This window comes from Bufo gargarizans, chromosome 2, assembly GCF_014858855.1.
Source record: "Bufo gargarizans isolate SCDJY-AF-19 chromosome 2, ASM1485885v1, whole genome shotgun sequence".
In the NCBI taxonomy this organism is placed as follows: domain Eukaryota; kingdom Metazoa; phylum Chordata; class Amphibia; order Anura; family Bufonidae; genus Bufo; species Bufo gargarizans.
In genome coordinates, this window is record NC_058081.1 from 139,935,089 (window position 1) to 139,960,980 (window position 25,892).

At 45.5% G+C, this 25,892-nt stretch overlaps 1 protein-coding gene across 1 annotated transcript in view; it reads left to right on the top strand.

Annotated features, from left to right (window-relative positions):
* Window positions 1-25,892, top strand: part of LOC122927566 (AP-3 complex subunit sigma-2) — an 88,450-nt gene that overhangs the window by 11,710 nt on the left and 50,848 nt on the right. Inside the window, exon 3 of the mRNA XM_044279510.1 lies at window positions 16,122-16,233. Coding sequence (XP_044135445.1) covers window positions 16,122-16,233 — 112 coding nt within the window. The remainder of the gene's footprint in view (window positions 1-16,121; window positions 16,234-25,892) is intronic.

Here is a 25,892-nt window from a genome sequence, read left to right on the forward strand (position 1 = left end):
TAGCACACTCCCCAAGAAATAACAACTCTGGATAATCTTTTCTTATAACTTAGCATTGTTATTCCTCATAGAAATTGGTAACTTGGTAGCTCTTTTACCATTCTTCTTGTCAAAGGGGTCTCTACACAGTCTGATACCGTCACCCCCAGCTGTCAGTTTATTTAATACATTTCTGGAAGGAATAACAGGAGCAGCACAGAGTTACTGATGTTCATGTCTCGTTTTTCCATCACGTCAAGCATATATGTTTGAATGCTGTAAAAAAACAAATATTGAAACGTGTTGCATGTGAGGCATCTATCTATATATTGTGAGACGGTGAGGGGTTGTGTCTGCAAGGCAGGTATTTTCCTCCCAGCATGTGCAGCTGGGCTGATTTCCAGCCAGGTGAGGTCAAATATCGTACTGGAGTTTAAGTGCCGGTCCGGGTGTTGGCAGCACCTGGCTGTCCTTAAATAGGCAGCTGGGCTCAGCAGAGTGGTCTCTGTTTTTGGGCTTTGTGCCATGCTGGAGGGCTGCGAGCCTGCTGTCGACTACTGGAGGCAGAACTGCCAGCAAGGTGACTTGTGTTATATGAACTTTCCATTGTGTGTGAATTAACACCAAGACTCCAAAGTTACGTGCTGTTTTGTGAAATTGCCCCGTGTGAATAAACACTGACGTTTTGAGTTAAGAGCTTGTATTTTGCCTCTGTTCTGCGCCCACTTACCCTACCAGAGCGAAACCCCACAATTGGTGGAGGATATGGACAAGAGCTGTGAGGCTGGCGTGAACGCAGATATTTATGGTTTCTGCATTTTTCAGGCAAGGTTGTATGTCGTACATTAAACCAGCACTTGATCGGCCAGGTGTCTCCTGGCAACGCCCTAGAAATGGTGGACCTAGGTGGAGCGCTACGAGGCTACTAAGACTGTTACAGGGGGTTATTTTGGGAGGGGCAGTCAAACCCGTAAATCTCCATCCCAGACCTGGCGATTTGTACCAACCAAACCCACCCGGAGTGTACCCTCTACGGACCTGGCCCGATAGTCTACTGGCGGTGTTAGGAGCCGGGCCATGTAAGAGCTGACTGTTCCCATCAGGTGGAACCCATGGATACTCACTATGGCTACCGTCAGTCGCTATATGCCAGGAAGCTATGTGCAGCAGGTACCGCAAAAACTCTAAACCAAGTGTGCCATGTGGAGGTAGGAGACACTCCAGCGGAGGCTCTACTGGACTCATGAGTCTGGTGTCCCTAGTAAGGGCTCCCCTGGTACGGTCAGCGGAGGATACTGGCTGGAAAGTCAGGGTCATGTGCATCCATGGAGACTTAAAACACTATCCCACCACCCTGGTGTCTCTAACCACAATGGGGTGGCAGTTGCCCCAAATTTACACTACAAACTTATAATAGGGAGAGACTTCCCGGCACTGTTGCCTGCTATGAGAGTGACTGATACCTATGAGACAGGAGTAACCCTAGAGAGTGGCCCGTCTCAGAGGGGGGTGACAGAACCCTGGGAGCCTGAGACCGAAGGACCAGCGGTAGGGGTGACCGTTACTTCAGTGGAAGAGGAGGAGACAACCCCGCTAAGTGTGATGGTGAGAGACGTGTAGGACTTGCCGCCGGGTCCTAAATTGGCAGACCTCAATGTCTGGGGATAATTTTTGTACCGCCCAACGTCGGGACCCAACCCTATCCCGCGCCTGGGAAAATGTGTTAATAGTAGATGGTGAACCATAACAACCTGGGGCAGAGTCAGTGTTTCCCTGTTTTGTGGTTCATCAGGATATTTTGTATCGGGTAAACCAACTATGGGGTGAGCCTATTGGAACAGTTGGTGGTCCCCAAGGCTTATCACAAGTTTTGTTAGATCTAGCCCACAAACACGTTCTCGGGGGTCACCTGGGGCTGCAGAAAACTCAGGATCGTATTCTACAGCGGTTTTACTGACCCAGCATATTCAAAGAAGTGTAAAAAGTCTTGCCCAACCTGCCATATAACTAGCCCACAGCCACATTTCCGTAGTCCTCAAGTACCTTTCCCGATTATCGAAGTACCGGTTGACCGAATAGCTATGGACCTCATAGGCCCAGTACCGAAGTTCACCAGAGGGCATCAACACATCTTAGTCATTCTAGACTACGCCACTCGGTACCCGGAGGCGGTGCCACTGTGACATACCTCGGCCAAACTCATAGCTAAGGAGTTAATATAGATGATTTCCCGAGTCGGACTACCTAAAGAGGTTCTGACCGACCAAGGGACCCCTTTTATATCCAAGGTGATGAGGGAACTCTAAGTTGCTGCACATAAAACAACTACGGACGTCCGTTTACCATCCGCAAACGAACGGTCTGGTAGAACGGTTTAACCAAACATTAAAAAATATGTTGAAAAAGGTAGTGTCTAAAGATGGAAAGGACTGGGACCTCCTTCGGCCCTATCTCACGTTCGCAGTGCGAGAGGTACCCCAGATCTCTACTGGGTTCTCGTCATTCGAACTGCTATATGGCAGACACCCTCGCGGTCTCTTGCATGTGGCCAAAGAGGCGTGGGAGCAACAACCCACTCCACATAAGTGTCATTGAGTAGGTTACCCAGATGCAAAATCGGATAGAGACGGTGTTGCCTCTTGTTAGGGAGCATATGGAGGCAGCTCAGCGAGCCCAGAGTGGGGTCGGCAGGCTTGGGTCTGGATCTTTAACCCGGGTGATCGGTTTTTAGTTCTGGTGCCGACCGTGGACAGTAAGTTCCTGGCTAGGTGGCAGGGGCCCTGCGAGGTACTCGAGAAAATTGTAAACTACAAGGTACACCAGCCAGGACGCGAAAGCCGGAGCAGGTTTACCATGTGAATCTACTCAAACCGTGGAAAGATAGGGAAACCTGTATAGAAAACAGCCTGCGGCCGGGTTTTCTAGGAGACAGGTACCGGCTGCCACAGTAAAAATTGCTTACAGCCTCTCCTCTAAACAGACTCGGAAGGCCAGGGAGTTCGTTAGTCGGAACACGGATGTGTTCTTTGACCTCCCTGGACACACTTCCATAATCCAGCATGACATTGTAACTGAGCCTCAGGCAAAAGTCAGATTAAAACCATGCCGGGTACCTGAGGCTCGGCGACAAGCCATATCGGAGGAGGTGCAGCTAATGTTGCAGCTAGACGTCATTGAGGAATCAAAAGTGAGTAGGCCAGTCCTACAGTATTGATACCTAAGCCAGATGGGACGTTGCGGGTTTTTAACGACTTTCAAAAACTTAACGAGTTTTCCAAATTTGCGTATCCCATGCCCCGGGTGGATGAGGTTAGGACAAGCCCGGTATTATTCCTTTTTGGACATCACAAAAGGGTACTGGCAGGTGCCCTTAATGAAGGCTGCCAAAGAGAAAACTGCCTTCATCACGCCTGAGGGGCTGTATCAATATAAGGTCTTACCTTTTGGTCTTCATGGCGTCCCACCACTTTTAATCGACTAATAAACATTGTGCTGCATCCACATCGTCATCCACAGTACCGACTGGGAAAGTCACCTACCCAAAGTGCAGGCTGTAGTGGACTCCCTTTGGAAAGCTGGCCTAACCGCTAAACCCAAAAATGTGCGATAGGCTTGGAAGAGACTAAGTACCTGGGGTATATCATTGGATGCAGAGTCATCAAACCCTAAGTGAACAAAATAGAGGCGATACGGAATTGGCCCTGACCTGTCACCTCTAGGCAAATAGTCATTCCTGGGAATGGCGGGCTATTACATGAGGTTTGTTCCCCACTTTGCTACTCTAGCCGCGCCTTTGACAGGGCTCTTGAAGGGACGAAAATCAGTGATGGTTCGCTGGGATGAATTAAAGTTGGCCCTTTGTGGGTCACCGCTTTTGGAGACGCCCGACTTCAAGAGGGGATTCGTGGTACAAACAGATGCCTCCGAAGAAGGCCTCGGTGCTGTACTGTCTCAGGAAGTCAACGGGGAGGAGCATCCCGTTGTCTTCCCAAGCCGCAAGCTCACCCCAGCTGAAACCAGGTACAGTAAGTATAGTGGAGAGAGAGTGCCTGGCTATCAAGTGGGCACTCGAGTCTCTCCGATACTATATCTTGGGGAGAAAGTTCCTCTCAAGTGGATGAGCCAGGCCAAAGACAGGAATTCCCGGGTCACCGTTTATGTCTTTGCAGAACTTTAAGTTCTCGTAGAACAGAGAGCAGGCCGGTTGCAGGGAAACGCGGATGCCCTGTCCTGGGTGCATTGTCTGGCCTGTATCCACCCCCTCAGGGTTGAACAAAGCCGTGGGATATTTGACACAGTGAGGGATTGTGTCTGGCAATGCAGGTATTTTTCCTCCCAGCATGTGTGGCTGGGCTGGTTTCCAGCCAGGTGAGGTCAAATACCGGACTAGAGTTTAAGTACCGGTCTGGGTTTTGGCAGCACCTGGCTGTCCTTAAATAGGCAACTGGGCTCAGCAGAGATGTCTGTTTTTGGGATCTGAGGCTTTGTACCGTGCTTGAGGGCTGAGAGCTGCACGCTTGGGAAACAGGCCCCCTAAAGCCTGCTGTGCACTACTGGAGGCAGAACTGCCAGCAAGATGACTTGTGTTATATGAATTTTCCATTGTGTGTGAATTAACACCAAGACTGCAAAGTTACATGCTGTTTTGTGCAATTGCCTCAAGTGTGAATAAACACTGATGTTATGAGTTAAGAACTTGTATTTTGCCTCTGTTCTGCGCCTGCTTACCTTATCTACCAGAGCGAAACCCCACAATATATTTAGGACGTATATACACTCACCTAAAGAATTATTAGGGACACCTGTTCTATTTCTCATTAATGCGATTATCTAGTCAACCAATCACATGGCAGTTGCTTTAAACTGAATGTCAGAATGGGAAAGAAAGGTGATTTAACCCCTTAAGGACTCAGCCCTATTTCACCTTAAGGACTTGGCCATTTTTTGCAAATCTGACCAGTGTCCCTTTAAGTGCTCATAACTTTAAAACACTTTGACTTATCCAGGCCATTCTGAGATTGTTTTTTCGTCACATATTGTACTTCATGACACTGGTAAAATGAAGTCAAAAAAAATATTTTTTTTGCATAAAAAAATACCTAATTTACAAAAAATTTGGAAAAATTTGCAAATTTCAAAGTTTGTTTCTCTACTTCTGTAATACATAGGAATACCCCCAAAAATTGTGATGACTTTACATTCCCCATATGTCTACTTCAGGTTGGAATTATTTTGGGAATGATATTTTATTTTTTGGGGATGTTACAAGGTTTAGAACTTTAGAAGCAAATATTGAAATTTTTCAGAAATTTACAAAAACCCAATTTTTAGGGACCACTACAGCTCTGAAGTCACTTTGCGAGGCTTACATAATAGAAACCACCCAAAAATGACCCCATTCTATAAACTACACCCCTCAAGGTATTCAAAACTGATTTTACAAACTTTGTTAACCCTTTAGGTGTTGCACAAGAGTTATTGGCAAATGGGGATGAAATTTGAGAATTTCATTTTTTTGCCTAATTTTCCATTTTAACCCATTTTTTCCACTAACAAAGCAAGGGTTAACAGCCAAACAAGACTGTATCTTTATTGCCCTGACTCTGCCGTTTACAGAAACACCCCATATGTGGCCGTAAACTACTGTACGGCCACACAGCAGAGCGTAGAGTGAAAGGTGTGCCGTTTGGTTTTTGGAAGCCAAATTTTGCTGGACTGGTTTTTTGACACCATGTCCCATTTGAAGCCCCCTGATGCACCCCTAGAGTAGAAACTCCATAAAAGTGACCCCATCTAAGAAACTACACCCCTCAAGGTATTCAAAACTGATTTTAAAAACTTTGTTAACCCTTTAGGTGTTGCACAAGATATAATGGAAAATAGAGATACAATTTCAAAATTTCACTTTTTTGGCAGATTTTCCATTTTAATATATTTTTTCAAGTAACAAAGCAAGGGTTAACAGCCAAACAAAACTCATTATTTATGGCCCTAATTCTGTAGTTTACAGAAACACCCCATATGTGGTCGTAAACTGCTGTACGGGCACACGGCAGGGCGCAGAAGGAAAGGAATGCCATACGGTTTTTGGAAGGCAGATTTTGCTGGACTGGTTTTTTGACACCATGTCCCATTTGAAGCCCCCTGATGCACCCCTAGAGTAGAAACTCCATAAAAGTGACCCCATCTAAGAAACTACACCCCTCAAGGTATTCAAAACTGATTTTAAAAACTTTGTTAACCCTTTAGGTGTTGCACAAGATATAATGGAAAATAGAGATACAATTTCAAAATTTCACTTTTTTGGCAGATTTTCCATTTTAATATATTTTTTCAAGTAACAAAGCAAGGGTTAACAGCCAAACAAAACTCATTATTTATGGCCCTAATTCTGTAGTTTACAGAAACACCCCATATGTGGTCGTAAACTGCTGTACGGGCACACGGCAGGGCGCAGAAGGAAAGGAATGCCATACGGTTTTTGGAAGGCAGATTTTGCTGGACTGGTTTTTTGACACCATGTCCCATTTGAAGCCCCCTGATGCACCCCTAGAGTAGAAACTCCAAAAAAGTGACCCCATTTTAGAAACTACGGGATAAGGTGGCAGTTTTCTTGGTACTAGTTTAGGGTACATATGATTTTTGGTTGCTCTATATTACACTTTTAGTGCGGCAAGGTAACAAGAAATAGCTTTTTTGGCACCGTTTTTTTTTTTTGTTATTTACAACATTCATCTGAAAGGTTAGATCATGTGGTAATTTTATAGAGCAGGTTCTCACGGACGCGGCGATACCTAATATGTATACTTTTTTTTTATTTATGTAAGTTTTACACAATGATTTCATTGTTAAAACAAAAAAAGTTTTAGTTTCTCCATAGTCTAAGAGCCATAGTTTTTTCAGTTTTTGGGCGATTATCTTATGTAGGGTCTCATTTTTTGCGGGATGAGATGGCTGTCTTATTGGCACTATTTTGGGGTGCATATGACTTTTTGATCACTTGCTATTGCACTTTTTGTGACGTAAGATGACAAAAAATTGCTTTTTTTAAACCGTTTTTATTTTTATTTTTTTACGGTGGTCACCTGAGGGGTTAACTCGTGATATTTTTATAGAGCCGGTCGATACGGACGCGGAGATACCTAATATGTATACTTTTTTTATTTATGTAAGTTTTACACAATGATTTAATTTTTTAAACAAAAAAAATGATGTTTTAGTGTTTCCATAGTCTAAGAGCCATAGTTTTTTTCAGTTTTTGGGCGATAATCTTGGGTAGGGTCTCATTTTTTGCGGGATGAGATGCCGGTTTGATTGGCACTATTTTGGCGTACATGCGACTTTTTTGATCACTTTTATTACCTTTTTTGGGAAGTAAGGTGGGCAAAATTAAAATTTTCTCATAATTTTTATTTTTTTATTTTTATGGCGTTCATCGTGCGGGGAAAGTAAAATGACCGTTTTATAGATCAGGTCGTTACGGACGCGGCGATACCAAACATGTGTAGGGAATTTTATTTTTTTCATTTTTAATTAGTGATAAATGTGTTTTTTGATTTTCACTTTTTTTTCCACTTTTTCTTACTTTTTTTTTGACCCAGACCCACTTGGTTCTTGAAGATCCAGTGGGTCTGGAGTCTGCATAATACAGTACAGAACCTATATATGTTTCTGTACTGTATTTTACTTACACTGAACAGATCTATGCTTTCAGCACAGATCTGTTCAGCACCATGGACAGCAGGACGCCTGAGCAGGCGTCCTGTTGCCATGGGAACCTTCCCCGTCTGCCACAACTTCGCAGACGGGGAAGGGTAAGGACTGGGGCTTCGGGGGGCTGTCTGGGGGCTCTCTCCCTCTCCCATCGGGGGGCTGCAAAGGCACAGCAGCCCCCCGATGGGAGAGGGAGGGAGCCGCATCTTACTGTTAACTCTTTCCATACAGCGGTCCGCACGGACCGCTGTATGGAAAGGGTTAAACGGCTGACATCCATTCACAGATGTCAGCCGTTTATACCAGGGTGCCAGCAATGTGCTGGCACCCTGGTATACCCACTAGAAGCCAACGATTATTCGGCGGGAGGCGGGCGGGGATCGCGATCCCGCCTGCCGCACCGCCCGCCTCCCGCACCGCCCACACCGCCCGCAAGACCCCCCCCCTGCACCTCCCACCAGGCTAAAATCATGCAGGGGTGCAGAGGGGGTGATCACTATAGATTTGTGCCACACTAAAGTTTCTGATCGCCGCGGTCAGGGACCGCGGCGATCAGAAACAGCAGAAATAGCAACAAACCGCAGGTCTGAATTGACCTGCGGTTTGCTGCGATCGCCGATACGGGGGGGGGGTCACATGACCCCCCCAGGCGTTGTGACAGGATGCCGGCTGAATGATTTCAGCCGGCATCCTGTGCGGATTAACCCCTGGGGCGCCACAATCTCAATTTAAACTCATGACGTACCGGTACATCATGGGTCCTTAAGGACTCGGGAAACATGCCGTACCGGTACGTCATGGGTCCCTAAGGGGTTAAGCAATTTTGAGCGTGGCATGGTTGTTGGTGCCAGACGGGCCGCTTTGAGTATTTCATAATCTGCGCTCAGTTACTGGGATTTTCACGCACAACCATTTCTAGGGTTTACAAAGAATGGTGTGAAAAGGGAAAAACATCCAGTATGCGGCAGTCCTGTGGGCGAAAATGCCTTGTTGATAGAGGTCAGAGGAGAATGGGCCGACTGATTCAAGCTGATAGAAGAGCAACGTTGACTGAAATAACCACTCGTTACAACCGAGGTATGCAGCAAAGCATTTGTGAAGCCACAACACGCACAGCCTTGAGGCGGATGGGCTACAACAGCAGAAGGTCCCACCGGGTACCATCTCCACTACAAATAGGAAAAAGAGGCTACAATTTGCACGAGCTCGCAAAAATTGGACTGTTGAAGACTGGAAAAATGTTGCCTGGTCTGATGAGTCTCGATTTCTGTTGAGACATTCAAATGGTAGAGTCCGAATTTGCCGTAAACAGAATGAGAACATGTATCCATCATGCCTTGTTACCACTGTGCAGGCTGGTGGTGGTGGTGGTGTAATGGTGTGGGGGATGTTTTCTGGGCACACTTTAGGCACCTTAGTGCCTATTGGCCATCGTTTAAATGCCAAGAGCTACCTGAGCATTGTTTCTGACCATGTCCATCCCTTCATGGCACCATGTACCCATCATCTGATGGCTACTTCCAGCAGGATAATGCACCATGTCACAAAGCTCGAATCATTTCAAATTGGTTTCTTGAACATGACAATGAGTTTACTGTACTAAAATGGCCCCCACAGTCACCAGATCTCAACCCAATAGAGCATCTTTGGGATTTGGTGGAACGGGAGCTTTGTGCCCTGGATGTGCATCCCTCAAATCTCCATCAACTGCAAGATGCTATCCTATCAATATGGGCCAACATTTCTAAAGAATGCTATCAGCATCTTGTTGAATCAATGCCACGTAGAATTAAGGCAGTTCTGAAGGCAAAAGGGGGTCCAACACCATATTAGTATGGTGTTCCTAATAATTCTTTAGGTGAGTGTATGTGTGTGTATGTTCCACGATCACTCAAAAAACGCAACCATTGATTTGAATGAAACTTGGTATACACATCCCTTGCTACCTGGGAAGAAATCTTGTGGGAGTCACAGCTCTCTAGGGCGTACCGTTCCTGAGATATATATGTGTTGCGCGACAATTTTTTTTGATAATCTATGGTGTTGCACTGCAACATGTTGCGACTGTGATGCGATGTGATCTTGGATGGATTTTTTTGCAACTGTCGTGTCGCAGTCGCAGCATGTCACATGTCGCAGTGCGACACCATAGCCTATCATTATCAGAATAGTTGAGACAAAATGTTGCGTGACACATGTCGTCGTGTAGCCCTAGCATTAAAGGGGAGGGGCGCTGTGGAGGTCACTGTTAAAGGGGCTGGGCGCTTTGGAGGTCACTGTTAAAAGGGGTGGGGCGCCATGGAGGTCACTGTTAAAAGAGGCGGGGCGCCGTGGAGGTCACTGTTAAAGGGGCGCGGCGCTGTGGAGGTCACTGTTAAAGGGGTGGGGCTCTATGGAGGTCACTGTTAAGGGGGCAGGGGCCACTATTAAAGGGGCAACTGCTGTGGAGATCACTATTAAGGCAGCAGGGTACTGTAGGGTCACTGTTAAGGCAACGGGGTAGTGTGGAACGGGCCCCTGAGGAGGTTACTGTCAAGGGAGTGAGGTGCTGTGAAACTCTCTGTTAATGGGGCGGGCTGCTGTGGAGGTCCCATGTTAAAGTGGCAGGGCACTGTGGAGGGGTCAGTGTTAAGGGGTGGGGGACTGTGGATTTCACTGTTAAGGGGGCGGGGTGCTGTAGAGGTCACTGTCATGGGGGATACTGTCGACATCTTTTAATGACACACACAAACATTAAATGAAATATACTTGTGGGAAGCTGGGTCCTTCTGCTAGAAGACTATAACAATATGTAGTGTGTACTATTTCTAACGTTGTATCATGACCTGCACATGGTTGTATATGTTTTTCATGTATGTGTCATGTATACGCATAGCATCCTTATAAGAAAGTATGCCTCATTGTTATTTTATGGGAAATACAAATACTTAAACATGTCCGGAAACGTGACAGGTCCTCTTTAAATGATGCCCCCGAGTCCTTTGAGTGACAGGGCCAGGAGTCTGAATTCTACGGTGGATGTGCAGTATAGAACCGATCCAGGAGAATAAAATGCTGAGGCACCTGGGCGTAACTATGTCCTAAGTACTGGAGGGGTGTAAATGGGTGTGCTGGCTGTTTAATACAGCTGACACTCAGACACAAAGACCAGAATTGGAGATAACTTAGATTCCGGTCATTAAAGAGGACCTTTCATGGGTCCAAACATTATAAACTAAGTATCAGGATATGTGGGGCATAGTGCAGGGATCTAACTGCACTTACAATTTTTCCTGGGCGCCACTCCGTTCGCCCGCTGTGGCCCCCATTGTTTTCTCCTGCCTAGTATGCTAATTTAAGCATCGGTACAGGGAGAAGGAGACTTCCCTGTTTCTCCTTCAGGCATTTTGTGCAGGGCTAAATTGTGAGCAACCCTGTAAAGCCTAAAGGTACTCGTTGCCCCTCACGAAATACCTTGGGGTGTCTTCTTTCCAAAATGGGGTCACTTGTCGGGTATTTATACTGCCCTGGCATTTTAGGAGACCTAAAGCGTAAGAAAAAGTCTGGAATCGAAATGTCTAAAAAATTTTACGCATTTGGATTCCGTGAGGGGTATGGTGAGTTCATGTGAGATTTTATTTTTTGTCACAAGTTAGTGGAATATGAGACTTTGTAAGAAAAAATAAAAAATAAAATAAAATCTTCTATGAACTCACCATGGCCCTCAAAAGTGATCTTTATAGCGTCGCAGCGATTTTAAGGTGTTTTTGCAGTGATCAGAAAAATAAAAATTCTGTCACTGCGGTGGGGCGGACTGAACGCAAGTGTGCGCACAAGATCAGGCCTTATCGGACGAACACTGTGTTTTTTGTAGAGCCTATAGAACATGCCCTATTCTTGTCCGCAATTGCGGACAAGAAAATGCATTTTGTATATAGTTCTGGCAATGTGCGGATCCGCAAAATGCGGAAAGCACATTGCCGGTGTCCATGTTTTGCAGATCCGCTGTGTCTGTGTTTTGTGGATCCGCGGATCCGCAAAACACATACGGACGTCTGAATGGAGCCTTACAGGGGGATGATCAGTGACAGGGGGGTGATCAGGGAGTCTATATGGGGTGATGGGGGGGGGGGGGGTGTAGTGTGGTGTGGTGATTGGTGCTACTTACAGAGCTACCTGTGTCCTCTGGTGGTCGATCCAAGCAAAAGGGACCACCAGAGGACCAGGTAGCAGGTATATCAGACGCTGTTAACAAAACAGCGTCTGATATACCTTTTAAGGGTTAAAAAAATCGCATCTACAGCCTGCCATTATGCGTTCCACAAGAATTAAAGGAAAATGGAGATCAAATTTTTTAATTTCACTTTTTTGGCAGATTTTCCATTTTAATCAAATTTTTTCTTTAACACATCGATGGTTAACAGTCAAACAAAACTCAATATTTATTACCCAGATTCTGCGGTTTACAGAAACACCCCACATGTGGTCATAAACTGCTGTATGGGCACACGGCAGGGCGCAGAAGAAAAGGAACTCCACATGGTTTTTAGATGCCATGTCCCATTTGAAGCCCCCTGATGCACCCTTACAGTAGAAACTCCCAAGAAGTGACCCCATTTTGGAAACTAGGGGATAAGGTGCCAGTTTTATTAGTACTATCTTTGGGTACATATGATTTTTTGATCATTATAACACTTTATGGGGCAAGGTGACCAAAAAATTGGTTGTTTTAGCTAGGACTGCAACGATTAATCGATGTAATCGATTATATTCGATAACTGGATTCGTTGTCGACGAATCCAGTTATCGAATAATCGCCGATTCGTTGCTATTCGGGCGGGCGGGCGGTCGCTGCATCTTTATTTTACCTTTTTACAATGACGCTCCCGCTCCTGTAACAGCCAGGCAGAGCGGACGGCGGCGTAACGTCACTCACTCACGTGACACACCTGCTCCGCCTCCTTCATTCATGAAGTGGGCGGAGCAGGCGCGTCACGTGATTGAGTGACGTTACGCCGCCGTCCGCTCTGCCTGGCTGTTACAGGAGCGGGAGCGTCATTGTAAAAAGGTAAAATAAAGATGCAAGCATCGGGGCCGGGGCTGTTAGGGGGAAGGGGGAGGGGGGATCTGTCTATGGCACTGCTATGGGAAGGGGGGTCTGTGTATAGCACTGCTATGGGGAGGGGGGAGGATCTGTCTATGGCACTGCTATGGGGAGGGGGGAGGATCTGTCTATGGCACTGCTATGGGGAGGGGGGGTCTGTGTATAGCACTGCTATGGGGAGGAGGGGGGGTCTGTGTATAGCACTGCTATGGGAAGGGGGGTCTGTGCACTGTTATGAGGAAAGGGATCTGTGCACTGTTATGCCCATAACAGTGCACATATCCCCCTCTCCATAACTACGCCGTCCACAGATCCCCCTCTCCATAACTACGCCGTCCACAGATCCCCCTCTCCATAACTACGCCGTCCACAGATCCCCCTCTCCATAACTACGCCGTCCACAGATCCCCCATAACTACGCCGTCCACAGATCCCCCATAACTACGCCGTCCACAGATCCCCCATAACTACGCCGTCCACAGATCCCCCATAACTACGCCGTCCACAGATCCCCCATAATAGTGTCGTCCACAGATCCCCCATAATAGTGTCGTCCACAGATCCCCCATAATAGTGTCGTCCACAGATCCCCCATAATAGTGTCGTCCACAGATCCCCCATAATAGTGTCGTCCACAGATCCCCCATAATAGTGTCGTCCACAGATCCCCATAATAGTGTCGTCCACAGATCCCCCATAATAGTGTCGTCCACAGATCCCCCATAATAGTGTCGTCCACAGATCCCCCATAATAGTGTCGTCCACAGATCCCCCATAATAGTGTCGTCCACAGATCCCCCATAATAGTGTCGTCCACAGATCCCCCATAATAGTGTCGTCCACAGATCCCCCATAATAGTGTCGTCCACAGATCCCCCATAATAGTGTCGTCCACAGATCCCCCATAATAGTGTCGTCCACAGATCCCCCATAATAGTGTCGTCCACAGATCCCCCATAATAGTGTCGTCCACAGATCCCCCATAATAGTGTCGTCCACAGATCCCCCATAATAGTGTCGTCCACAATTTGTTTTAATATGGCCTTTGAACATAATTTTTCAAGTAAGATCATATAAACCTCTCTGTTTTGTAATTTTGTCGTTTTTCCCGATTAATCGATTAATCGTAGAAATTAATCGGCAACTAATCGATTATTCAAATAATCGTTAGCTGCAGCCCTAGTTTTAGCACAGTTTTCTATTTATTTATTTTTACAGCGTTCACCTGAGGGGTTCAGTCAAGTGACATTTTTATAGAGCAGATTGTTACGGACGTGGCGATACCTATTATGTATACTTTTTCTCATTTATTAAAGTTTTACACAAAAAATTGAAACAAAAAAATTGTTTTAATGTGTCCATGTTCTGAGAGCTATAGTTTTTAATTTTTTTGAGAGATTTTCTTATGTAGGGGCTCATTTTTTGCGGGATGAGGTGACGGTTTTATTGGTACCATTTTGTGGGACATACGCGTTTTTGATCACTTGGTGTTGCACCTTTTGTGATGCAAGGTGACAAAAATTGCTTGTTTTGACACATTTTTTTTTTTACAGTGTTCATCTGAGGGGTTAGCTCATGTGATATTTTTATAGAGCTGGTTTTTCCGGACACGGCAATACCTAATATGTATACTTTTTTTATTTGTTTCACTTTAACACAATAATAGCACAATCACTTGGTGTTGCACCTTTTGTGATGCAAGGTGACAAAAATTGCTTGTTTTGACAGTTTTTTTTTTCTTTCACGGTGTTCACCCGAGGGGTTAGGTCATGTGATATTGTTATAGAGCTGGTTTTTACGGACGCGGCAATACCAAATATGTCTATTTTATTTTTTCTATTTTTAATTTTATTTTTTTATTCTTTACTTGGGGACTTTTTTTTTTTTTTTACATGTGAAACTTTTTTATTTTATTTTTTCAACCCTTTATTTTATTTATTTTATTTTACACTTTTCATCCCCCATAAGGTCATACAAGACCTCTGGGGGACATTTGCTTCACTTTTTCTTTTTTTTTTTTCACTATTGATTTCTCCTGTAACTGAGGCTGACATAGTAGCCCCAGTTACAGAAGAAATGCACCCCCCAGAGAGGCTGTACAGCATGATTCTGCGCTGTACAGCCTCAGAGCAGGGCTGATCGAGGTCTCTGAAAGACCTCACACAGCTCCTGCACTCTCCGGTCCCGGCGGTCACATGACCGCCGGGCCGGAACAGGAAGCGCACAGTGCTTCCTGCTCTGCATACACAGCGCTCGGTGAGCGCTGTGTTTGCAGCGATCCGGAAGGCAGGGACACCTGGGAACTGTCCCTGCCTTATCTCTGGGTTGCCCTGCTGTCACTGACAGCGGGCAACCCGATCAGCAGCTGCACGATTAGCGTGCAGCTGCTGTTTCTGAAAGGACGTTTTAAAACGTGCTTTCAGAAATAGAGGTCCACCCATAGGACGTTTATATCCTATGGGCGGACGGAAAGTGGTTAAAGGATTACTGTCATATTTTCATCAAAAAATACATTTTTGCATATGTTACTGCTGCAGCAGCATTATGCATAAAGCAATCTTTAGTTTCTTCACTTATCACTGTTTTCCTTGAGTCCCTTAGTTACGGCTGTTTTTAATCCTACATTATGAGGATCTTCTCAAGATGGCTCCTGCCAGTTCTCTGAGGCCAAAACTGCATTCCCTCAGGTCACATACACACTTTCTGAAGCCAGCAGCTTCCTGCCAGCCAATCAGATTGGATTACTGAGAGACACGCCTCCTCACTCTGAAGCCTAATGCAGGCATGCAGTGTGAAGGACCGCCCCTCTGTCTTCCTAGCCGGAGACAGATGAGCCAAAGCAACGGTCTTTTAAGGGAGCAGTGGAAAGAGACAGAGGACATTAATGAAAGCTTTTATTATACGGTTTATTACAGATCTTTTGACAATCATTGACAGACTAACTCAGGTATACATGCCTAGCTCTAATAAACTAGCAAATATAATAAATGAGTTATTAAAAAAAAAAAAAAATATATATATATAACCCCCCTTCCCCCAAATATTAAAACGTCAAATTGCCCCCTTTCCCAATAATCCCAATATAAAAATAAACAACAAATAAGCATAATTCTTATTGCGGCATCTGATAAGTCCAGATTTATCATACACAGTGAATGTTGTTATGGAAAAAAGTACAAAAATGTTACACACAGTGTACTTCTGCATGTGTACAGTCAATGACTGAAAAAGGATTAAAGACTCTATTAGTGGAGCCTTTTAATTTGAGATATGTGTTTAAGAATATTTTACAAGTTCGCATTGTTGCTCAGTGATTCACGTTGCTTTTGTTACTTCTCTTTTGCAGTTTAATTGGCGGATCTGACTATAAACTGATCTATCGCCATTATGCCACCCTTTACTTTGTGTTCTGTGTGGATTCCTCGGAGAGTGAGCTGGGAATTCTTGATCTCATCCAGGTAAATATGTCACTTACAGGGTGATAAATGAAGCTGCCCAGCCCGTCACTGGCTGAAGTGGATCCCCCCTGCAGATGGTGGTGGGCTGAGTGGTCAAGAGGGACAAGCTAGTAGAGACCAATGGTGCAGGAACAGATGGGATTGTTTAGGTGAGATTATTATATTTATTCGTATTTCTTTTTAAACTAAGATTCCTAGTTCTGGGGGACCGTTCCATAATGATAACCAAGTATCAAGTTGGGTTTCTCTAGCTCCCAGCACATTTTCCCTGCTCTGCAGAACCAGATTGTGCTTTAACATGTGTGAATGGATCCAGAATGTTGACTATTTAGTTTATGGCCCTTTTATTATTATTATTGTTGATAAGAACTTAGATATACTTTAATCATTGACCTCAAATTTTTTTTTTTGACGTTAGCTTTAGTGGAAGGTGATCAAATTGGTCCTCATAACCGTGCATTCCCTTACACAATAAACGGTTTAATGTTTGATAAAATTGAATCTTTTGTCATACTCCACCCTTTAACTCTCACTTAAAGAAAGGTTTTTACACAATTAGAACCATTCCTTTTTTTTTTTTTGATGACCTAATGCTGCAAAAAATTCAGCCAGTGAAAGTTCTGTATCCCGCACAGTAGTATGCAGAGAAGAGAGGGGTCCCCCATTATGGAGCCAGGCTTTAACACTTACAACAGAAATACCTGTTGTTTGCCTCGTGCCTATTCCCATACCCTTTGCTAACAGTGTCGTTCCAACAGGGATCAGAGTCTTAAATAGTTCCTGCTACCAAGTCCTTCACAGCATGGGTCCAACCAGGACTGGTTCTCCCCTCTCCGATGGTCTGCCTCTGTAGTACAATGCTGTGAAGAAGTATTTGACTCCATGCAATTTCTTTATTTTTTTTGCCAATTAATCTGACGAATTTTAATATAAGATAACGTCAACCCAAGTAAACACGAAGCCTCTATCACCCCTGTGAAAAAGTAATTGCCCCTGCTGCCGACAACTGCAATCAAATGTATAAGATAACTTGTGATGTGTCTTTCACGTCGCTGTCGAGGGTTTTCGAGCTTGAACTGTCCATTTAACGTCTTAGAATTGTATCACAAGTGGATTCAAGTCAGGACTTAACAGGAGAGCGCTGTACTCTGCAGTCACATTCACACTAGTGTTTTCAACCAGAAATAAGTTTCCCTTTCTTTTAGGCCCCATGCACACTATTGTCTTTTTTTTGTCCGCATCCAACCCATTCATTTCCATGGGGCTGCAAAAGATGCAGACAGCGCACCATGTGCTTTCTTCATCAGTATGATGTAATAAGTAATTTTATTTTTTAATATGGACTGAAGAGGGTATTCATTATAGGAAATGGGGACTGCTGGCTTCTGAAGTGTGAGGCCCCCTGCACACGATCAGGATTGCGTGCGGATTTTCCGCGCGGATTTGCGTGCGGAAAATCCGCACCATAGGTCATGTACATTGTATTCTATGAGAATTTGAAATTCTCAATGCACACGATGCAGATTTTTTCCGCGCGGATTTTGACCTGCGGTGCGGATTTTAAAATCCGCGACATGTCAATTAATTTTTTTTTTCCTGACCGGATTTTCTTAATTCACTTAGTGAAATCCGCATGCGGAAAATCCGCACGCAAATCCGCATGCAAATCCGCACCAATTAATGCGGATTGACCGCACGGATTTGCCTGTGAACACCTGCGGATTTCAGTGCGGATTCTCCGGACATGAATCCTGAACGTGTGCATGTAGCCTGAGGAAGATGTCACTAGGCGACCACAGTTGTCACTTTGCCCCTATTCTAAGGCTTGATGATTATGACCAGTTTACAGACTCCTTTTTGCCCTCTAGAGGTAATTGAACCACAGTAGAGATGCTTATTGCTGCTGCCATAAAGCAATAAAATCATCCTGCTGACAGTCACTTAATGCCTTTTAGTGTATTTACCTTTTTTTAAGCTGCTATAACCAAGATTTATTGTGGTAGCAAATCTATATTTTAGAGGGAGTCATCCGCAGCAGCAAGTGTAATAAACCAAGCTCATGGACAAATAGGCTTTGCTCACTTGAAGTAAACTACGTCTTTTCTTTAAAGGGAACCTGTCACCGGGATTTTGGGTATAGAGCTGAGGACATGGGTTGGTGGATGGCCGCTAGCACATCCGCAATACCCAGTCCCCATAGCTCTGTGTGCTTTTATTGTGTCAAAAAATCTATTTTATACATATGCAAATTAACCTGATATGAGTCCTGTGTGATGAATCAGGGACAGGACTCATCTCAGGTAATTTGCATATATCTCAAATCTTTTTTTACACAATAAAAGCACACAGAGCTATGGGGACTGGGTATTGCGGATGTGCTAGCGGCCATCTATCAACCCATGTCCTCAGCTCTATACACAAAATCCCGGTGACAGGTTCCCTTTAAGGCCTCTTTCACACGAGCAAGTTTTCCCATGTGGGTGAGCTGTGTGAAGCAAACGCATAGCACCTGCACTGAATCCTGACCCATTCATTTCAATGGGTCTGTGTACATGAGCGTTTTATTCAAGGATTCGTTTTGCATTGCGTGAGAATCGCAGCAAAACTGATTGCTCCCGCACAGAAAAACCTGAAACGCTGAATGCAATCGCAGACAAAACTGACTAAATCTTGATCGCAAAATGGTGCAAGTTTCACTGAACGCATCCTGAGCCAGTCCGTATGGTTCGTGTGAAAGAGGCCTAAAGCCTCATTCACACATCAATGTTTTGGTCAGTGATTTCCATCAGTGACTTTGAGCCAAAACCAGGACTGGAGCCTCCACAGACAAAAGGTATAAGGGAAAGATCTGCTCCTGTTCTGTGTTTAGAGCCGCACCTGGTTTAGGCCTCATGTACACGACCGTGCCGTTTTTTGCGGTCTGCAAACCGTGGATCTGCAAAAAACGGAAGCCGCCCCTGTTGTCTTCCGCAATTTGCTGAATGGAACTGGCGCCGCCAATATAAAGGCCTATTCTAGTCCGCAAAGTGCGGACGAGAATAGGACATGTTATCTTTTTTTTATCGGGGCCGCGGAACGGAGCCACGGATGCGAACAGCACGCAGAGTGCGGCTCGGATGCGGACCCAAACAACGGTCTTGTGCATGAGGCCATATGCTCAAAATCACTGATGGAAATCACAAACACTGAATGTGTGAATGAGGCATAAATCTATTTCTTCCTTGTGCTGAAATTCGTTTTTGAAAATATGCAAATTAGCTGGGAGGGAGTTCCCATGATCCAGTATGCATGAAAGATCTTTCCGTTCAGCAACCCAGTCCAGCTCCATCTGAATGTCAGGGCCAGACATTGGCTGTACCATGATTGCTCCCACACTGGTCACCAATGATATTCAAACTGGGGAGGGAGGGGGGTCTGCCCTTTGCTGCCTGGCAGCACCCGATCTCTTACAGGGGTATATGATACTCACAATTAACCCCTTCAGGTGCGGCACAGTTTGTAGTATATTCTAACTAGAAGCGTCCCCATCACCATGGGAACGCCTCTGTGTTAGATTATACTGTCGGATATGAGTTTTCACGATGTAACTCAAATCCGATGGTATATTCTAACATAGAGGTGTTCCCATGGTGATGGGGACGCTTCAAGTTAAAATATACCATCGGATTGGAGAAAACTCCGATCCGATGGTATAAATGGGACTCCTGACTTTACATTGAAAGTCAATGGGGACGGATCAGTTTGCAATTGCACCATATTGTGTCTATGTCAAACGGATCCATCCCCATTGACTTGCATTGTAATTCAGGACGGATTCATTTGGCTCCGCACGGCCAGGCGGACACCAAAACGACTTTTCTTTCATGTCCGCGGATCCTCCAAAAATCAAAGAAGACCCACGGATGAAAAAACGGTCACGGACCAACGGAACCCCGTTTTGCGGACCGTGAAAAAATACTGTCGTGTGCATTAGGCCGAGTTCACACTTCAGTTATTTGGTGAGTTATTTCCATCAATTATTGTGAGGCAAAACCAGTGAAGTCTACTCATAGATAAGGTATAGTGGATAGATCAGCACATGTTCTGTGTTTAGCGCCGCACTTGGTTTTGGCTCACAGTAACTGATGGAAATCACTGACCAAATAACTGAAGTGTGAAGGCAATTGGTCAGACTTTTTTAGGGATATCAGAATAAAAGGGGCTAAATACAAATGCACGCCACATTTTTTAGATTTTTATTTATTAAAAATTTTGAAAACATGTATCATTTTCTTTTCACTTCACACATACTTGCTACTTTGTTTTGGACTATCACATAAAATCCCAATAAAATTAATTTAACCCCTTAAGGACCGAGGACGTACCGGTACGCCCTATTTCCCGAGTCCTTAAGGACCGAGGACGTACCGGTACGTCCTGACTTAAAACCGTAACTCCGGCGCCGCGGGGGTTAATCGGAACGGGATTTCGGCTGAAATCATTCAGCCGGCATCCCGTAACAACGCAGGGGGGGGTCATTTGACCCCCCCGTATCGGCGATCGCAGAAAACCGCATGTCAATTCAGACCTGCGGTTTTCTGCGTTTCCGGTCCATTCGGGTGTCCTGTGACCCGATGAACCGGAAAAAGACTGCGATCGGTGGCGTAATTATACACCACCAATCGCAGTCCGAGGATTTGAGGAGGCGGTGCTGGCCCTGGTGCTGAACACTGCTGTCCAGGGTGCTGATTGGTGCAGGGGAGAGAGGCGCGAGATTCAAACTTCCTGCGCTCCTCTCTCCCCTCCTCTTCCTGTTCTGCACGAGCACCCGGCAGCATCGTCCAGCACCAGCTCCTGTGTCCCCCTAATCGGCATCCATCACCCTCCTGCACCCATCGCCACCCAGGTAGGTTAGGGTCAGTGAGGGAGAGGCACCGTTAGGCAGGGAAAGAAGGGAAAAGTAAGTTAGGAAAAAAAAAAAAAAAAAACTTATCCAAACTTCCATCTATCCATCTAACCCTAACCCAGACCCCCCCCTGCCACTTGCCCCCCCCCCACCAGCCCCCCCACCCCACACCAGCCCCCCCCCCACCCCACCCACCCCCCACCAGCCCCCCCACCCCCCACCAGCCCCCCTCCTCACCACCACTTTTTTTTTTCTGCGTGCGCTGACTGGCCGGCACTTTTTAGCGTCCGTCCACTGTTAGCGCATCGCCCGCCCCACACCCCACCGACCGCTGATCACCGTTGTACCGCTGATCAGCAAGTTTTAACTTTTTTTTTCCTAACACTTGCCCTTTTTTTTTTGCCTTTTTTAGTACGCGAACACCCGTTGCCCACACACACACGCACATATAATAAAGTTTTACACACACGCACACCTACACGCACACACACCCATGGCCCGCCGGGTGTTCTCGGCCGAGGAGGCATATGCCCAGATTGCCTCCGACTCTGAGAGCCCCAGTGAGGATGAGGATGACCCCACGTTCCTCTTATCATCCGCATCCTCCTCATCATCATCGGATGACGATGAGCCACCAAGGCGGCGGAGACGCCGCCAGGCGGAGCCAGGGGCCCCACATGCTAGGGATCCTGTGGCCCACCCTAGTACGAGCCGCCCTGGGGTTCGTACTGGTTTCCCGGCCCACCAAATAAGTCCACCGGAGACCCCTGCCGATGAACTTAGCTGGTGTCCCCCAGTGGACTTTGAGCCTGAGATTCCGGATTTCGCTGGCAATCCTGGAATCCAGATTCCCACAGTGGGGTTTACTGAAATAGACTATTTTAGTTTTTTTTTCAGTAACCCACTGGTGAATTTGATGGTGGAGCAGACGAATCTGTACGCCCAACAGTTCGTCGCTCAAAACCCAGGCTCAGTTTTGGCTAGACCCGGTGGCTGGACGCCGGTCAGTGCAGCCGAAATGAGGACATTTTGGGGCCTCGTGCTGCATATGGGTCTAGTCCAAAAACCCAGTGTCAGACAATACTGGAGTGGGGACGTCTTGTACCAGACCCCACTGTACAGTATGGTCATGACACGTCACCGGTTTGAGGCCATCCGGAAATGTCTGCATTATTCCGATAATGCAGCATGTCCACCCCGAGGTGATCCTGCCTATGACCGGCTGTATAAGATACGGCCGGTCATCGATCACTTTGGGGCCACATTTCAGCAGGCCTACGTACCTGGAAGGGAGGTCGCGGTTGATGAGTCGCTCATTGCGTTCAAGGGGAGACTCAGTTTCCGCCAATATATTCCCACAAAGCGGGCGAGGTATGGCGTGAAGCTATACAAAATTTGTGAGAGTACCTCAGGGTACACTTACAAATTTCGTGTGTACGAGGGGCGAGATTCCCGTATTCAACCCCCAGAATGTCCCCCCACTCTGGGTGTTAGCGGGAAACTCGTGTGGGACCTTATGTACCCACTGCTGGATAGTGGTTACCACTTGTACGTGGATAACTTTTATACCAGCATTCCCTTGTTCAGGTCCCTTGCCGCCAGATCCACGTTCGCTTGTGGGACCGTGCGGAAAAATCAGCGCGGCCTCCCTGCCTACCCCCTCCAGGTACCTATCCCCAGGGGTGAGACCCGTGCACTTACCAGTGGAAACCTGTTGCTGGTCAGGTATAAGGACAAGAGGGATGTCCTTATGCTGTCCACAATCCACGGTAACGGCACCACCCCAGTCCCTGTGCGAGGTACCGCGGCAACGGTCCTCAAGCCCGATTGTATCGTCGACTACAATCGGTATATGGGAGGAGTTGATCTCTCTGATCAAGTCCTCACGCCATATAACGCCATGCGCAAAACCCGGGCATGGTACAAAAAAGTTGCGGTCTACTTGGTGCAGGTTGCCATGTACAACTCTTTTGTACTATCCCGAAGCGCTGGCAGCACAGGGACATTCCTCCAATTCTATGAGGCAGTCCTCAAGGACCTGATCTTTTCGGACCGGGAAAGAGCAGGCCGGAGTACCTCGGGAACTGGAGGCGCCCGGATCGTCCCTGGCCAACACTTTCCAGGTGTGGTCCCCCATACTGGAAAGAAGGGACGAACCCAAAAAAAGTGCAGAGTGTGTCACAAGAGGGGGATACGGAAGGACACCACAACTCAGTGTGACACGTGCCCCGATCATCCGGGCCTCTGCATTATCAATTGCTTCAGGGAGTATCACACTTCCATGGAGTACTAAATTTTTATAATCCCCAACAGTTCACTAGAGAACATAAAACACTATGGCTCTCAGACTTTGGAGACACGAAAACTATTTTTCTTTCCCCAAAAAATATTAGTTTTAGTGCAGGCATCCTCAAACTGCGGCCCTCCAGATGTTGTAAAACTATAACTCCCAGCATGCCCAGACAACCTACAGCCATCATCAGGGCATAGTGGGAATTGTAGTTTTACAACATCTGGAGGGCCGCAGTTTTAGGATGCCTGCTTAGTGTGTCCAAAGTCTGAGAGCCATACATATTGGGCATCGTCGCGTGCGTAAAAGTCGTCGCTATAAAAATAACTTTTGACCAAACGCCTCGGATGAACGGTGTTAAAAATATAAAATAAAAACTGTGCCAAAACACCTATTTTTGGGCAAAATTTCAATTTAAATCCATTTTGCCGGTAATAAAGCAAGGGTTAACAGCCAAACAAAACTCAATATTTATGGCCCTGATTCTGTAGTTTGCAGAAACACCCCATATGTGGTCGTAAATGGCTATATAGCCGCACGGCAGGGCATAGAACGAAGGGAACGCCATACGGTTTCTGGAAGGCAGATTTTGATGGACAGTTTTTTTTTTGACACCATGTCCCATTAGAAGCCCCCCCTGATGTAGCCTAGACTAGAAACTCCAAAAAAGTGACCCCATCTAAGAAACTACACCCCTCAAGGTATTCAAAAGTTACTTTACAAACTATGTTAACCCTTTAGGTGTTCCACAAAACTAAATAGCGAATGTAGAAACAATTTTAGAATTTAATTTTTTTGTTACATTGCCTCAAAAAAGAGTAATATAGAGCAACCAAAAATCATATTTACCCCTAAAATAGTCCCAAAACAACAACCACCTTATCCCGTAGTTTCCTAGATGGGGTCACTTTTATGGAGTTTCTACTCTAGGGGTGCATCAGGGGGCTTGAAAGGGTACATGGTGTAAATAAACCAGTCCAGCAAAATCTGCCTTCCAAAAACCATATGGCGTTCCCCTTCTTCTATGTCCTGCCGTTTAGCCAAACAGTAGTTTACCACCACATATGGGGTGTTTCTGCAAACTACAGAATCAGGGCAACCCATTTTGAGTGTTGTTTGGCAGTTAACCCTTCTTTTACTCCTGGAAAAAATTGATTATATTGGAAAATTTTCCAAAAAATTGAAATTTCAAAATAGTTTCTCCATCTGCCATTAACTCTTGTGGAACACCTAAAGGGTTAACAAAGTTTGTAAACCCAGTTTTGAATACCTTGAGGGGTGTACTTTCTTAGATGGAGTCACTTTTCTGAAATTTCTATTCTAGGGGTGCAACAGGGGGCTTCAAATGGGACATGGTATAAACAAAACCAGTCCTGCAAAATCTGCCTTCCAAAACCCATATGGTGTTCCCCTCCTTCTATGTGCTACCGTTCGGCCAAACAGTAGTTTACGACCACATATGGGGTGTTTCTGCAAACTACAGAATCAGGGCAACCCATTTTGAGTGTTGTTTGGCAGTTAACCCTTGTTTTACTCCTGGAAAAAATTGATTATATTGGAAAATTTTCCAAAAAATAGAAATTTCTAAATTGTTTCTCCATCTGCCATTAACTCTTGTGGAACACCTAAAGGGTTAACAAAGTTTGTAAACCCAGTTTTGAATACCTTGAGGGGTGTACTTTCTTAGATGGAGTCACTTTTCTGAAATTTCTATTCTAGGGGTGCAACAGGGGGCTTCAAATGGGACATGGTATAAACAAAACCAGTCCTGCAAAATCTGCCTTCCAAAACCCATATGGTGTTCCCCTCCTTCTATGTGCTACCGTTCGGCCAAACAGTAGTTTACCACCACATATGGGGTGTTTCTGCAAACTACAGAATCAGGGCAACCCATTTTGAGTGTTGTTTGGCAGTTAACCCTTGTTTTACTCCTGGAAAAAATTGATTATATTGTAAAATTTTCCCAAAAATAGAAATTTCTAAATTGTTTCTCCATCTGCCATTAACTCTTGTGGAACACCTAAAGGGTTAACAAAGTTTGTAAACCCAGTTTTGAATACCTTGAGGGGTGTACTTTCTTAGATGGAGTCACTTTTCTGAAATTTCTATTCTAGGGGTGCAACAGGGGGCTTCAAATGGGACATGGTATAAACAAAACCAGTCCTGCAAAATCTGCCTTCCAAAACCCATATGGTGTTCCCCTCCTTCTATGTGCTACCGTTCGGCCAAACAGTAGTTTACGACCACATATGGGGTGTTTTTGCAAACTACAGAATCAGGGCAACCCATTTTGAGTGGTGTTTGGCAGTTAACCCTTGTTTTACTCCTGGAAAAAATTGATTATATTGGAAAATTTTCCAAAAAATAGAAATTTCAAAATTGTTTCTCCATCTGCCATTAACTCTTGTGGAACACCTAAAGGGTTAACAAAGTTTGTAAACCCAGTTTTGAATACCTTGAGGGGTGTACTTTCTTAGATGGAGT